This window comes from Herpailurus yagouaroundi, unplaced genomic scaffold (genome assembly GCF_014898765.1).
Source record: "Herpailurus yagouaroundi ecotype Mexico unplaced genomic scaffold, PumYag 196, whole genome shotgun sequence".
NCBI classification, from domain to species: domain Eukaryota; kingdom Metazoa; phylum Chordata; class Mammalia; order Carnivora; family Felidae; genus Herpailurus; species Herpailurus yagouaroundi.
Window position 1 is genome coordinate 4,579,902 of NW_024412427.1, and position 16,816 is coordinate 4,596,717.

General features: G+C 47.0%; 1 protein-coding gene across 9 annotated transcripts in view; it reads left to right on the forward strand.

The window, feature by feature from the left end:
* PTPRT (protein tyrosine phosphatase receptor type T) overlaps positions 1 to 16,816 on the forward strand; it is a 793,719-nt gene that overhangs the window by 595,118 nt on the left and 181,785 nt on the right. For all 9 annotated transcript variants that reach the window (XM_040447029.1, XM_040447037.1, XM_040447031.1 and 6 more), the window contains exon 13: positions 2,852 to 2,908. In XM_040447029.1, coding sequence (XP_040302963.1) covers positions 2,852 to 2,908 — 57 coding nt within the window. The remainder of the gene's footprint in view (positions 1 to 2,851; positions 2,909 to 16,816) is intronic.

Below are 16,816 nucleotides of genomic sequence, written 5' to 3' on the forward strand. Positions count from 1 at the left end.
CAATAGCACCACTTACTTTATGGGACTAATGTAAGAATTCAATGGGCTAATGCATATAAAGTGCTTAGTGCAATGCCAAGCTTATAATAAGCACTCAACAGGTAGCTAGTGGAACAACAGAAAGATAAATTATATCAATATAGCATGATAAGGGCTGTGATGAAGGTAAATCCAGGATACTGTGGGAGCAGAGAAGGGAAACATAAATCACTTTAGGGTGTGCATTCTCAGGTACGTGGTTACTGAGACAAGTTTTAAAAGAGTGACAGTTATCATATTGAACAAGGCTGGAGAGTAAGGCAGGGAGGTCTTCTGACTTGAGGAAGTAGCATGTGCAGATCATTGGAGGCAAGAAAGCATGCCACTGAACTTGAATGGGTCAAAGCAAACAGACAGATGCCAGTGTGACCAGAGGGCAGGGGTGAACAGAGGTGGAGGCTGAAGTGGCAAGCAAGGCCAGGACACCAAGGACTCAGCATAGCCCCATAATATATGTGATATATATTATGATATATATATACCATATATATATCATATATATATCATATATATGATTGATATATATATATGATACATATATATATCATATATATACACACACATATGTATATATGTGTATATATATACATATATATGTATATGTGTCTATGTATATATATATATATATATATATATATATATATACACATATATATATATATATTTATATAGACATAGTCCTGAGACTGTGGGAGCCCTTGGAGGTGCTTAAGCAAACTGCATTTGTCCGAAGGCCACCCTAGTTATAGCTTAGAAGATGGATCAGAGATGGGGTTTCAGAGCACAGACAAGGTGGGAGCATGGGAGAACAGGTAGAAGAAGCCACTGAAATGGGACAAGTGAGAACATTTGAGTCATGTCTTTTCAAGCTTTCTGTTTCTTTTTCAGACATGCATGCAAGCCATATCCTGCCTACCTCAAAGGTGGGGGAAAATTAATAAAAATAGCCACTTAGACTAGAGGTTGGCAGACTTTCTGTAAAGGGCCAGATAGTAGGTATTTTCAGTTTTGCAAGGCCTGTGGTGTCTGTCACACCTACGTAGCTTTGTCATTGCAGCACAGAAAGCAGCGAAATAAATATAAAATGAGAGTGTGACTATGTTCCAATAAAACTTTATTTCTGGACATTGAAATGTGGATTTTGTATAATTTTTGTACACCATAAAGTATTACTCTTCTTTTTGTTTCTTTGTCCCCCAACCATTTAAAAATATAAAAACCATTCCTAGCGCATGGCCACACAGGGAACTGTGGGAAGCTGGATTTGACCCATGAGCCATAGTTTACTGACCTCTGACTTAGTATGTGCTTTGAAAATGGCACAGTTCTTCATACCTTAAAGGGAGGAATATTATGATGACAACTAAGTGGTAGTTACATTTTATAGTATTTCATGACCTTGATCAAGCTTGGAATTTTTGAAATTATGTATTTCCTATTTACCAATTGGTCTGGAACACCCTACCTCTCTCTCCATTTGCATAAGGGCTTTATACAGTTTTGTTGATGAATCAGTAGAGGGACATGCAGCCTTTTACCAAGCATAAGACACTTTACTGCCTTTTGTATCATTTTCTTTATAGAGACAAGTGGTTGGTTTCAGAGGGCAGGAGCATTAGTCATGCAAACAAACCAGGGTTGGAATACTGCATCTGCCAGTTGCTAGTTGTGTGATCTTGAGCAAGTTACAGTAGTTCTCTGGTTCATGTATTCACTCGTCCATTTATCCAACAAATATTCATAGAGTACTTACTACATGCTGGGTACAAGATTGCCTAGTAAATGGAACGCTGTGACTACCTTCAAGGAATTTACAGAATCAAGGAGAAGTCAGCCATTAATAAGGTTATCACTGTATAAAGGGAAGACTAGGGTGTGATGAGAAAACAGAGCGGGCCATCTTCTCCATACATGGTGAGATGCTCAAGACTCCCAATAAAGGAATTCCAAACTGATTTCCTGAAGGATGAACAGTTGCCAGCCAGGTAAAGGGGCAGGAAGGGAGTGCATTCCACACGAGATGATGAGGCTGGGTAAGGCCTACAGATAAGAAGGTAGGGGGCTGTTGATAACAGAGAAGATTTCATTGCCCTTTGGGCAGAGAGTGTGGACCAGCAGGCAAGGATCTGTCATTGAGGGTCTGCGAGCTGGTGGAGGGGATTTGACATTTACCTTTCTCATGCCCTTCAGCTGAAGGGTGGAGAGTGGATTGATAGGGGGCAAGACCGGAGACAGGAAGACCAACAGGAGGCTGCTTAGGTAATCCCCAGTGAAATATGAGGGTGGCCTCAACCAAGAGGAAATGAAATTGGAGAGAAGGAGGAGGAAGAGGCTTCCAGAACCTTCCTGGAATATAATGACTAAGGCATGCTGAGTAATTAGAAGTGGGAGGTCAGTAAAAAGGAGTGGTAAAGGATGACTCCCAGATTGCTAGACCAAGGCGCTACGTGGGTGGGGCCACCATTTACTAAGAAAGCAGGGACTGGGAGAGAAGACACCAAGTGGAAAGATGATGCGTTCATTTGTAATAATACTGACCTTTCTGGGATGCTCTCAGTCTCAGAAACATTGTGTGTGAGGTACCTGGCATGTCGTGGGACCTTGATAAATGCTGAATCTTATTCTCGTTTCATTTTTAAAATCTTTTTCAGGCCTTGTTGTGTTAGATCACGATGTTCTTTTGCTGTTTAGTGTGAGCTCTTCAGAGCCACAAGAACTATGGTTTTGTTCACCGTGCCACACGTTTTCATGTGTGTTTCTTTCTCTCCTTCTCTTCTGCATGCTGCCTGGGGACTGGCTTCCTTGTGGTCAGCACCAATGGGCAGCGCCCAGGTGACCCCGGGGACTCCACTCTGCCTCCTCACCACAGGTGACCATCAGAGCCCTGGGCGGGTGGGAAGGGATTGAGAGTGGCCCATGCTCAGGGCATCCTCCAGGCCAGGTGCCCCAGAGAGGAACTGGCAGTCCCTCCACCCCACCCATCCATCTGCCCACCTATTCTTCCAGCCACCCACCCATTCACCCATCCACCCATCTCTCCATCCCTCCTTTCATTCATGCATCTATCCACTCATCCATTCTAATGCTTACTACTAAGTACCTGCTGTGTGCCAGGCGCTGTTGCAGGCATTGAGGCATACAACGATGAGGCAAAAAAGACATGTTCCTGTGACTTTCTGGGAAGGGAAAGAGCCACACAAATCAATGTACAACTGTAACCATGAGTAGTGCCACAAATGAGAGGTATGTGGTGTTCAAAATAGACAAACACATATACCTGGAGCAAAGGGAGTGTGTCCCCAGGAAGTGACAACTTAGCTGTGGTCTGAGGTTAGGGAAGAAGTTGACCTACTACGTCTGTGCTTAGGAAGTAAATAGATCAGGCTGTGATCCCAGGCCTACCATTTGTCCCAGACAGGCCCTTTATTTTTTTTAACGTTTATTTATTTATTTTTGAGAGAGAGAGAGAGAGAGAGCAAGCAAGCACGCATGCACACACACAAGTCGGGGAGGGGCAGAGAGAGAGGGAGACACAGAATCTGAAGTGGGCCCCAGGCTCCAGGCTCCAGGCTCCAAGCTCTGAGCTGTCAGCATAGAACCCGATGCAGGGCTCAAATCTACAAACTGTGAGATCATGACCTGAGCCAAAGTTGGATGCTTAACTGACTGAGCCACCCAGGCACCCCTGGGACAACCCCTTTCAGTGTGATGATCTCAACTTCTCCTATGTGTGAAGCAGGAGTAATCATGGTTACCTCTTAGGGGGTGCCATTTTCTCGCAGTCTCTGCACAGGCAGTGTCTTCTGGAGGTGTACTCCAAAACCATACAAGATGGCGAGTGTAAGAAGGGCTGGTATGGGAGTGCCCAGTCCAGAGTAGGTATATGTTTGAAGTAAATACCAGCCCCTTCCATCGAATACACTGCAGTTTGATCTCATGTCGCATAAACATCCATTACTCTTCAGAGACTGGGCTGCAGAGCCCATCTGTGTCAGAGGCTAATGCCCATTTCAGGGCCTGATAGACAAGGGATGCTGCTGACCTAGAGATTCTTCATTCTTGTCATTACAGTCGTTGGCAATTTCAAATCTTTTACTGTCACCTCTCTCAGAGTTGTTGCTCAGACAATGGCCTCCAAACTACTGGCTAGTTTGTCATAGGGGGAAAGGGGGTGCGGCAGGCAGTCATGACAGGAGTCTGGCCATCCAGTACCTCACAATCCTCTACTGTCCACCCCCTTTCCCAAATTCAGAAATATCACTGCTGGGGCACCTGGGTGGCTCAGTTGGTTAAGCATCCAACTCCTGATTTTGGCTTAGGTCGTGATCTCATGGTTCCTCAGTTCAAGCCCCATGTCAGGCTTTGTGCTGACAATGCAGAGCCTGCTTAGTATTCTCTCTCTCCCTCTCTCTCTCTCTGCCCCTCCCCCACTCATGTTCTCCCTCCTTCCCTCCCTCCCTCTCTCTCTCTCTCCACACACACACACACACACTCTCTCTCTCTCTCTCTCAAGATAAATAAATATTAAAAAAAAAAGAAATAGCACTGCTAATGAATGTCTCTGGGTTCTCTAGACACAGAGCCTGAGATAGGGATTCTTGTGCAAATCATCCATGGAGGAGTATTCTCAGAAGAAAGTGAGGAAGACAGGGTAGGGCAGGGAAGAAACTAAGGGAGGATGTGGAGGCCTGTGTCAGCCTGAGCCCACAGGGGCCTCTGGAGTGTGGGAGCTGCCCCCACCTTGAAGTCAGGGGCCAGCAGTTGTGCCACTGTGTCAGCCAGCCATTGGCCACGGGCTCCCGTGTGAGTGCACAGCCTCCTGGAGAGGCAGCTCACCTCCGCCTTATGGCACTTCTGCCGAGAAGGAGGTATCTGTGAGCCTTTAGCAGCCAGCACGCTTGGCAGATAGAGATGAGGTGCACCCGCCCTGGAGAGGAGATCTGGGCAGACCCTCCATGTAGCATTCGCTACAGCCCGGCCCAGCTTTCCTCCATAGCCACCTCCATAGCTCAGCGTATCACTGCCCACGCCCCAGGAGTGTCCTCCTAGCCACTCATTACCTGTGTGACTTTAAGCAAGTTGCATAGGCTTTTTTCACCGGCAAATCTAATTGTCACACTTCACAGTCATTTTACCGATGATGATTAGGGGACCCTGGAGAGTGCCCTGCTCCACAGCAGCACATAGTAGGCCTTCAGGAAATGTCAGTCTCCTAGTATCCCCCCATCATAGGCCCACCAGCCTCACCCTCACCCTCACCCCCAGGGCTGTGTGGTCAGAGTGAGGGGCCAGTGACTCCACCCCTGTGCCCACACCCACTTTACTGAGAAACCGTGCTTCTCCAGAGCAGGTGAGGGAGCTCCATTTCCACTGGGCCATTGTTCTCTGGGATCTATTCAAGTCGAGCAGCCTGATAATGTTTTCTTTAAACAGAGCCAATTCTGTATCAGGCACATTTGTTCTTACCTCTTGCCTCTGAGGTGTCTGAATGTTCCTCCTCTGACAGGTTTATTTCATCGTGTTCCATTGGTTTCTCGGCCTCATTTGATGGGTGAGGTGCCTGCGAGTGTTTCTCTTTGAGCACAATGTCCCTTTCAAAGGGTGTTTTTGTTAATGCTCTTCCCCTGGTAGCAATAAGGGCTGGTGTAAATAATAACTGTCGGATGTGAATGACGAGGAGTTTAGACCGTGCGCGCAGGCTGCCTCATTTCAGATCAGCAGCAGCTTGGAGAACTGTGGAGCCACGTTGTGTGTCAGGGACAGGCTGGCATTTGGAGTCGAGGCTGTGTTCAGCTCTCGGCTCTGCCCCAGTTCTGGCCTGGCGATGGTGGGCAAGCGGTTTCTTTTCTCTGGGCTCCCTTCTTTTCCGGACAAGTGGGGATAGCAGTGCACCCGGCCATAGTTAATGGGGAGAGCGAAGTATGATAGCAGCCTTAGCTTCCTTGCTCAGCTAACTCTGACTAGCTCTTCAGGTCTCTGACTTCCTGACCTCGCCTTCAGAGAATCTATGTTCAGGGACAGGGCTTGTCACCCTCGGCACTAGGGACACTTGGGGTGGGTAATTCTCTGTGGTGGGGGGCTGCCATGTGCGTGTTAGGATGGTCAGCGGCACCTCCGGCTTCTACCCACTAGATGCCAGTAGCACTTCGTCCCTCAATTATGACAACCAAACATATCTCCAGACAGTCCCCCAGGTTCCCTGAGGGACAGTAGCTCCCCCTCTTGAAATCCTTCAGAGCTACACTGTTCAATAAACATAGAACTTGAACCATGTCTGTAACTTTACATTTTTACAGAAGTGTTTATTTTTGAGAGAGAGAGAGAGAGAGAGCGAGCCCGTGCAAGAGCAGGGGAGAGGCAGTTGGGGGGGTGGTGGTGGCGGGGACAGAGGATCCAAAGTAGGTTCTGTGCTGAGAGCAGAGAGCCTGATATGGGGCTCGAAATCACAAACCATGGGATCATGACCTGAACCGAGGCACCCCTATAATTTTACATTTTTTTAGAGTCACATTAAAAAAAGAAAAAAATAACAGATGAAATTAATTTTACTAGGTATTATTTAACCCAATGCATATAAAACATCATTTTAACATGCAGTTATTATTTTAAAATTACTAGTGAAAGGTATTTTATATTCTTTTTGCCCTAAGTCTTTGAAATCTGGTATACATTTTACACTTAGAGCACTTCCCAATTCAGATGCTAGATTTCAAACAGTTAAAATGAAATATAACCCTAAAAAGATAAACATCGTGTTTAACAAGTAAACATATTTTAAACTAGTATAGTTTTAAAATTTAAATTAGTTAAAATAAGTAATAAAATAAATTTAAAAACTCAGTTCCTCAGCCACACTAGCCACATTTCAGATGCTTGGTAACCACATGTGGCTTAGTGGCTACCATTCTGGACAGTGCAGATCTAGAGGTAAAAAAAATGTCTTGATCATCTTTGTGCCTAGTCATTGAACAGAAGTGTATATTCACAGAGTAGTGGCTCAGGAAATGTTCAATTACTTGATTCAGATTTCACACACACACACACACACACACACACACACACACACACACACACATTTGACAATGTCTGAAATGCATTTTGTTGTCAAAAGTGGGGTTGAGGGATGCTGGCCTTGAAAAAATAAGGTAAAATCTCTCGTGGCCAGTGTTGGATGTCTTTCTGTTGTTGACTTGAGGCTGCAGTGGACAGATGACTAGCTCACATTTCACCTGAAGGACTTGGGGTGTCACAGGTCCACCATGAGAGAAAGAATGCCCCTTCTCTGCCCCTGCAGTAACTGAGCCACGCCTCCAGTCTGAACCGCTAGGTCCATTTGGAGGCTGGAGTGATGCACTAACTGTCTGCCTGAGCCGAACCCCTGTCAGACTCCAATTCACTACCTTGGCTCTTCCCAGTGCCCACTGTCAGTCTGTCACAAGGAGAAGGGCTTTGAGACAAGCCCTCATATGGAGATTCTGTTCCTTAAAACTGGGGGAACTTGGGCAAATCATTCAGCCTTGCTGATCCCAGGTCCTCATCCATGAAATGATGTGGAAGAGTCCCACCCCTGGGACTCGTGGCGACGGTCATCAGAGAAAATGGATGCGTTTCTAGTATGGCTCCTGCTTAAGGGGGTATCAGATATACCTCCCCTCTATTGTTCCTTTCTTTCCCGTTCACGTCCTGTTGAAACCTTCTATTGTTGTTTACCTGGCAGTTTTTAAAATCAGAGCCTTGCCGCAGTAACAGGATTCAGGCCATAAAACACTTCTCTGAGATTGCTTTGCAACTGCCTCTAAAGCCACTTTCCCAGGGCCAGCTTATAAATTCTGGACTAGGTAGACTTTGAGCCTTTGGGACAAAAGTGTGTGGGCCCAGAACAGGTGGGGAGGCAGCGCAGCAGCCTCCTGAGGGCTCCGCTTGGTGCCTGGTGGCTTAGGCAGACTGGGACACCCTGGGGCCTCAGGGACCCCCGCAGGGATGCTATGCCCCCTGGCAAGGATTGAGGGATGGTATGAGAACAGGAGCTGGAAGCATTAGGACCAGATGTAGTGCTCTGGAAAAGGCTGAAACCCAAGCACCCACAGTGACAGACCGTGCTTGGTGGACCCACAGCTGAGACAGCCTGCCAGGCTGGCTGGAGAGAGGCAGCAGCTCCTGGGGGGGCGGGGGGTGGGCAGGGGCTTCAGGGATGTCTAGCAAGATGAGGAAAAGAACAGTGAAACAAGCTAGGTGTGTTACAGACTTCCTTCATCCTGTGGCATGTGCAGAGGGCTTCACATCATTAAGGCAGTTAAGCTTTCCACCAACTCTACCCCCATAGGGTGCTGTTAGCATCCTCATTTACAGATGAGGAAGCTGAGGCTCTGATGATTGAAAATCACACAGGTCAGTAATGATAAAGCCAGGAACTGAACTTAGATTTCTCTGGAGAGTCCGTACTCTTACCCACCATGCTGTGTGCCCATGGTCAACATTAGTGGATACCGATTATGGGCCAAGAACCAGGAAATACCATAGCAAAGGGGCTCAGGACTGTGCTTCAAAACCACATAATGACTAGCCCTGGGACTTTGAGCCGCAGAGAGGTTACAATTGTCCCATTTCCTTATAGGCAAAATGGGGATACTAATAATAACTATTGTTAAGAGGAATAAATGAGATAATACATTTTGAGTGCTTAAACTTGTGCTGTTGCTTTTATTATTATCATAAACCCATTTTACAGATGAGGAAATTGAGGTCCAAACAGGAGGAAGCAGCCAAACTCACCAATGGTGAGATTCAGGCAGGTGGCTGGACCAGATCTGTGGTTCCTGAGAAACATGGAGGGTGGGGGTGAAAGGTGAGAGCCCATGAGAGCCTCAGCCTAAAGTGACAAGCAGAATTTACAAATAAGGGCTCATTAGGGAGTTGGAATATAAGGTGGGAGGCTGGATACAGTAGCATCATAACCCCAGCTGCTGTGAAAGAGTTAGAGAGCTGAGATGACACAATGCTGAGGTCCCTGAGCCTTTGACCTGGGTGTCCTCTGGTCCCCCTTGACCAAAGCCTTTGGTGGTCCCAAAGCTCAGGCCAGGGCTGTGTCTGCAGATGAGGAGCAGGGACCAAACTGGAGGTCAGGGAGATGGGTGACATTCAGGATCCGGACAGCCACAGCTCTTCCATCTGGCTACTGGCATGGCTAGACTGACACACAGCAGAGCACGGCAGGAGCCCAGTACTCGATCCAGGATGCGATCTTTGTCAGCAGTCTTCCAGTAGGTGCTCACAAGCCTGATGGACCTACAGCTATGGGCCCACCACTCTGGCTGCCAGCTTCTGTTACCAATCTCCCTGCTGAACCAGTAACCTTAACACAGGAGAGGAAGGCATTTTCTCGCATGTTGCTTCTCCAGTGGGGTGTTCTCCTATAGCAGGTGAATGTTTCTGCTGCCTTCAAGCAAGCCTCTAAGCAAGGAGCATATCTGACTGAGGCCTTCACTACATCTTTTTCTCTCTCAGGACATTCTCCTCAGACCAAAGTGAAACGTGTCTCCACGCTTCTGTGCAAACTGCCATTAAATTCAGATTCAGAATCCAAGGGCCGTCCTTGCTCTTTCTTCCCAGCTTAGGTACCAGCTAGTCACCACATGGGACCAGTACAGCCTCCAGAATGCCTCCTTTTCTCGCTGCTGCTTCTCATTCCCAAGACTCATTAAGTCCTGCTCAGATTAGTGTCACAGCTTCCAGGCTGACCTTCCTGTCGTCACAATGGTGCCCTTTTAGTGTATGCTCCACTGAAGCCTGAATGATGGTCCAGCAATAAGAATCTGCTCCTGATTGAAATGCCACCAGGCTCCCCTGTGCTTTGGGAGAGTTAGCCTGAATCAAAGACCCTCACTCTTCAACTTCCTTCCCTCTTTGGCATCCTGTGCCATATTCATACTGATTACATCAACAGGGCCTGCCTTCTCACAGCCCCTCCCTTCGCGGTGATGCTCTCCCTCTGTTGTCTACCTTACTCACCCGTTACGATCAAGTCTATACAAAACCTTCCCTGACCCCCACTGTCTCGGGCTACGCTGAGCGGCGATGTGCAACTGGCCAGGCCAGTGTATACAGAGGATCCCCTGAGTCAGCCCCGAGTGAGGGGGCCTCATCAACATGGCCACATTCACACCCCAAGCATACTTTCTTGGAGCTGTGTGGTTTCTGTCACCTCTTAGCCTGTGCCCAGACACATACAGTGGTCATTTACACGACCCCATGCATGAGCAGACTTATGGGTTGAGTGGATGATTGACAGTAATAGATCATGTGCCAAGCATTGGGTGCTCTCCCCACCCCACCCTCTGCCTCACCTCACCTGACTCACCGTCTGCCATTTGGTTAGGCTCACTGTGAGTCACTGAGCACTCGTTTTCTATCCAGTATCTGAACTCTGTGCAGCCCCATCTGCCAAGCTTCCTAGAGGATGATTCTCTGGAGTTTCTGGATAGAGGTCCCCTAAATCTACTGGTTCAGCCCTGCATAGGCTGTCTTGGGCTCACCTGGTGCTGACCCAGGAGAGGTCAGGCTTAGAGGCAGAATGCATAGGCACCTCAGGACAGACATCTCAGTCCTCTGAGCATGCCCCTGGAAGCAGCAGCCATGGCTGCAAATGCTCTGGACCTCACTCCTAGCCTCTAACACAGAGCTGCTTTCCATCCATCCTTTGGGGAGGAGGGTAGATCAGCTTTTAGTACAGAACACGGTGATTCAGTGTTTCTGCTTCCAAGAGCCAAGGGGCAAAGGCTAGAAGAAAGAAAACATGTTCATGGTGGATTTGCCTGGAATCTCAACAATCGATGCTGTTCCCACTGCTGGTTTTATTACCCTTGCTCAGTTTCGTTGCACTAATCTGAATTCTGTGCTGCGTGTTTACCGGTCGTTCCCTCTGATCCCGCTCGTGCTTCCACTAATCCTTCCTATAGATTTCTTGTTCCCTTCCGCGCCTCCCCTCCTTTCCAGGCTCTAAGGCTTGCTGGAGGCAGCATGTTCCAGAGGCAAGATCCGGGCAAAGCTACCCAGGCTGGGCAGATCTTAGCGTTTCCTCCCCCTTCCTCCCCCTTTGGGTCAGGTAATGTGGTCATCCCGTGAGAGATCAGCTTGGCCAGAGTCAGTTGGAAAGAACTGAATTCTGTTTCTGAGTAAGAGCCTTGGGGACACCTTGACCCAGCACACCCTGCTGTGCTGTTCAGACAAATAAAGCCAGACATAGTGGCCTTCCTGAAGCCTCCTGCGCTGCTCAGCCCATGACCAAGCAGGGGTGTCCTATCCTCTTCCCATATCTAATTGGCCCTAACCCCTATTAGTGATTGCATTTTACTCAGCTAAATGCTAAGACCTCCCTCCTATTCCCAGCCCATTCCCAGACTGCTTAGAACATGCCCGAGCTTAGCTTGGTGTTGTGGATTCAATGTCTTCCCCCAAAAGATATGTGGAAGGCCTAACCTCAGTTCCTATGAAAGTGATCTTATTCAGAAAGAGGGTATTCACAAATGTACTTAGTTAAGATGGGTCATGAGGGCAGGCTCTAATTCAATGAGACTGATGTCCTTACAAGAAGGAAACATCATGTGAAGACAGACCCACATGGAGGATGCTGTGGTGACGGAGGTGGAGTGGGCTCCCGAGGAAATTGCCTAGCAAACCTGCAGTTCAGAGGAGGCAAGGGAGGATTCTACCCAGTCTCAGGGGCAGCCTGGTCATCTTGATTTTGGACTTCTTCCCTCTAGAACTGTGAGAGAATACATTTCTGTTGCTTTAAGCCACTCAGATTGTGGTAACTTCTCATGACAGCCCTATAGAACTAATACACTTGGAAACGCAGGAATCCAGAGCACAGGGCAACGGGCAGGAGTCCACCCTCAAGGCTGTTCCCTTACAGTGGACAGACCTCCATGAGACCAAGGCCAAGAGTTGCCATCCCAGAGAATTTATTTGGCCAACCTGTGGGGCCTCCATGTTGGCTGTATTCTGTGTTTGGCTCACAGCCAGCCTCTGCTCTGTGGCTCTGACCCTCTCCTTTTTGGTTCTTCCTCCTGCTTTTGAATAGTCCTAGCATTTGCTGCTGGTCACACCCTGGCCTTGACCTCTGCCTCACCATTCAGGCCGTGGTAACCTATTCTCTGTGTCCTGACCTTGTTTGGCCTGTATACCATCCCAGTGGGCTTTGTGCCCACCGCTACAGTGACTGCTCTGGAGAAGGCTTCCCTTGTTCCACAGCTGCCCCAGACTTCCCTGAACTCCACAGGAAGAACTACGATCTATTCAGGGTGACCATGCACTGTCTCACACTGGCTGCCTGGAAAGTCTAACAGGACCATCTACTTGGCCACAGGGCACACCAATGAGTGTGTGTTCTCCTCTCTTACATCTGTGCTTCAGACTAAACCCTTAATCCCCAGTGCAAACTTTGGGTGCTCCTCTCTGCCACAGCTAAGCAGCTTTGAGCCCCCCAGGCTCAGGCTCAGGCTCAGTGCACAGATTTCTGCAAGCAGGGAGCCAGTCCTGCTGGCACTGAGCTGGCTCAGCATCTTCTTCCTTGTTGGCAGGGCGAGCCTCGTCTGGACCGTAGGGAACCAGGGTGGGGAAGGGAGAGAGGAGGCCACTGGATGGTCTCAGGGATGCCCATGACATGTCCCATACCACTGATGACATGTGAAAACCAACTTTGTAATCTAGCTTTGGCTAAGCAGTCATGCATGCCCTTTGCTGTATACACCTGTAATAGCTTTGATTTTCAGCTTGGAGACTTCTCTCTCCTGCCAGGTAATGAGCTCCTAGACAGCAGGACTGTCTCTTAATTACCTCACATGCCCAGCACCTTGCTGTCCTCACTGTCAGCATTATAATCCTAACACCACTCATCAGGCAGTGTCCAGGACTTTTTCTCTGTGGCCAAGAGTTGAGTTGGTGCTAATGAGATTAGGGTAATGGGTTTAGTCCATTTGGAGGTCACTTGGCTCCATCCAGTCAGTCCCATTCCATGGGCTAAGTATCACTGCTGGCCAAAGTCCTGTCAGAACTCTAGGCATAGGCTGACCTCTCACTGTGGGTAGGTATAGGCAGAGCCCTAAACTCCACCCAGGCTGGCTCCTGATGCCTCCTTTAGATTTGATGCCTACCTCAGCCACATCTTGGTCTTTAACCTTAACTGTAGCAGTCTACAGAGTGCACCCAGCTCTAGCCGTTGCTTGTGGCCCTTCTCTGGTCATGGGCTAGGGTCTTGGCACTCACACTGTGGGCTTCTGGGCACACGAAGGAACAGTTGAGGGTATAGGGAAGTATGAAGGGATTCTCAGCTCACCAGTGGTGAAGCCCTGGAATGTGGATACCTTACAAGGGATGTGTCAATAATGACAATGTCTGGCATCAATCAGGCATGACTCCTCTTAAATAAGTCTATAATGGCAGAATTCTGAACACATAAAAAAAATTCAGAAGACCAATTCTCCTTCACCCAGAACACATTAACCATAAGGGTTTTACATAGCCAGCTTTTCTACTGTATGTAACATGACTGAATTAGAATTTGACCTACACAGAGCATTTGCTGTGTAAAGCAAGGTCCACCCAGAAACAGATTCAGGAGATGCATAGGACCAAGCAGAATCAGCATTTGAGGAACAATTTATTTGAGTGGCCGGAGTGCTTTCAAACAATCAATTAAAGCTATTCCCATCTCACGAGGTGCTAACCTCCATTTAAAGCTGCAAAAGAGGGTAACCTCTGTCAGCAATATTTAGCAGTTTTAGTTGTATAGGCTGTGATGAAGTCAATTCCAACCTCTTAGAACCAGCTGGGTGATATTGAGGGAGGCTGGGATATTAGAAATCTGTATCTTCTTTACACTTAACTCAGTACTTATTAAATGGTTTTCCCCAACAAGGCTAAAGCTATCTTTGAAAAACCCGTGTCTCTGTAGTGTTTTCCAGCTCCTTGACATTGACTCAGAGTTAAATCTTGGCTAAAAGCAATTACTGTCATATGATGAATTGAAGCAATTTATTTATTACTTGAGAAACATCCTAGGTGATGTCACTTAGAAGAATGATGGAATAATCCTTCTCAAGTGCTCCATTATCAACCAGACCTAGTGAGGGAGGCACTGTTCCCAGGTGTGGGGAAGGTAGTCAGAAATTTTAAAAAATTATCATCTTGAGACCAGAGAAAGAATATTAGGAATAAAGTAGACAACAGTTACTTAAACTTGATCTAGGCTTGTCTCCCTGTATAATTATATGGGATGCTGTGGTGGCTAAATATCAAGAAAGGAATTATAGGGAAAGCTCAGAGATTAATAATAAAACTGAACTCAGTGTGTTAAGGGCTTAGAGATGGTGGTTGATATACAAGGAAAGTGAAAAGGATGAGTGAACTTAAGTTAAAAAGGTCAAGTTTAAATATCATTTGAGCAAAGTCTGTATAATTTGACCCATATAACAAGATTCACATGACATGTTCATCAATCCCTTCCATATTAGAATATGATATGTTGGCAAGAGGGCATGAGGGGAGATAATTTCAAGAAAAGCAGGTATAAAACGGAGCTGCGTGATACAGCAGGTGGCAAACTCAGCGGGGACAGGCATATATACAAAGGCGCCTTAATCTGGCTGATCAAGATAAGATTCTAGATCAAAATACCAGTAAGCAGTACCTGCTCAGCAACCTAGTTTAACACCTAGCTGTCCTGAAAGCCAGCCACAATTTCTCTAACTTGGCCTTGACTTTGCTGAAATGAACACACAGTCCTGGGCATTCCTCCTGGATTATAAACCCAGACACCTCTCCAAAGTGGCGATGAATATCATCACTTGTTCATAGGAAGCCCTTGGTGGCCCTTGGCCTGTTTGGCCTCACATCCCTCCTTTGTTCTTCCTTTGCTGCCTGGGATGTACAGGTGACCCCTGCAGACTGTGTTTCCTGGGCCGCATGTCAACTGGTGTCTGGGTTTGGCCAGTAAGGAGACATTAATTACACAGGAAGAGGAAGGAGAAGCCTTTCCCTCTTGGCTTCAGGCGCCTTCTTTGGCGGTGACCATGTCCCCTCCATGACTCCACTTCTGGCGATCTTCCAGAATCCTAACTTCTTTTGGGTGACCCCGACCTCTGGGCTCTGATGATACCACCACCTCCTTTTGTCTCCGGTCTAGGTTGGGTAATGACTCCTGGTGTTGCTATTGTCTCGGTTGCCTCACCATCTTCTCCTGATCCCCGTGTGTCAGTTCTCTAGTAAATATGTTCCATTTTAAATGTTTGGAGTCATTTCCCTTTTCCTGGTTGGATACTGGTGGATGCAGAGCCTGTGCTGATTTCTAGTGATTCTTCCTTCCTGTAGTAAATGGTAAGGGAAAAAATGTGATTTAATCATCCAGTCTGTGTGTTTTTTTTCCCGTATCAACATCACACTTTACTCTTGTGAAATATCTGGAATCCACATTTTCCCATTAAAAAAAAAAAGTCAACAACAGCATTTGTTTCTCCCCAGGCTTCTCGCACCCCTCCTGTTTGCTACAATTTCAATCCTCAAAGACTGCCAAAGTAGTTCATGATCACAATTACAAATGCTCTCAATGCCTTGGGATGCAATTTGTAAAGTCTGGAGGCTTGAATCTAATGAAGTATCCAGATGCTTTCCTACCAACTTTTTTCCTATCTTGGACTTAAATTCCATCTTAAAAATAGCCTACCATTCTGAGAATTCGCTTCCAGAAAAATCAAGAAGGGATATGGTACATACCTGACTTTAGAAGAGCCAAAAGTTGCCCAGCTTTCTCACCTTTTCCCTGTTGCCTCCTCTTGGCAAACCCCCCATAATCAGGGATGTCTGCAATCCTTAAAAACCTTCACTGGCATTGAGGTAGCAGCTCAGAGTCAGAGTTTGAAAGGTTTTCTCTCCTGGGTGCCAGATGCGTGCAAAGCCAGAGTAAAGACAGAAAAACTCTCCAACAAGAGAAGTCATTAAGTAGACAGGGGTGAACTGCCAGCACAGTAAGATTTGGGGATAATATGCCCTTAGGTAGCTAGGAGGCGACTGTGTATTTTAAAGACTGCGGCATTAGGAATTGTGTTCCCGAGAGCCAACTTCCTTTCTTTACCATCAGCAATGATCACCAGCATGGGTTATGCATCCACTGGGATTTACTTGGTTTTGTCAATTGCAATTAGACGTTCTTTATCTGAGACTTCTATTTTTGCTCCATATCTTTACAGGGAAGTTCTCTGAAATAAAGCTATAGAATTGGGCCTGTAGCCAGTGAGAGCACTTTGAGAATGAATCGTTAATCCCTTGTTGCCACATTTTGTTATTGCTGCCATTAAGTCATCCAGATGTAAGCCTGATACAGGCCTTGCCTATAGGAGGAGAGTTAAGTGAATCACTCTGGGGGTCTCTGCCTCCCTTCATCCTAAGGATTAGATGAACTCAGGCAGCAGGTTGCAAGGAAGCGTCACCCCAGTACCCATAGTGCACCCACAGTTTATAGACATAGAAACGCCCACCTACCAACCCTGGAACTAGTTCCAAGGCCATGCCATCATTTTGCCCCATGCGTGAGCAGTTCCTCAGAGTTTGTCAAACTTTTTTACCTCTGTTCTTACATTTGATTCTTTGAAAATCCCTGTGAACTTGGCATTTACTCCGTATTTTACAAATGAGGATATCAAATCACATGGTGGTTAACAGGTTTGGTCAAGGTCACACAACCAGTCAGGATGGAATCTGGATGCAAATTCATGTATTTCTGATC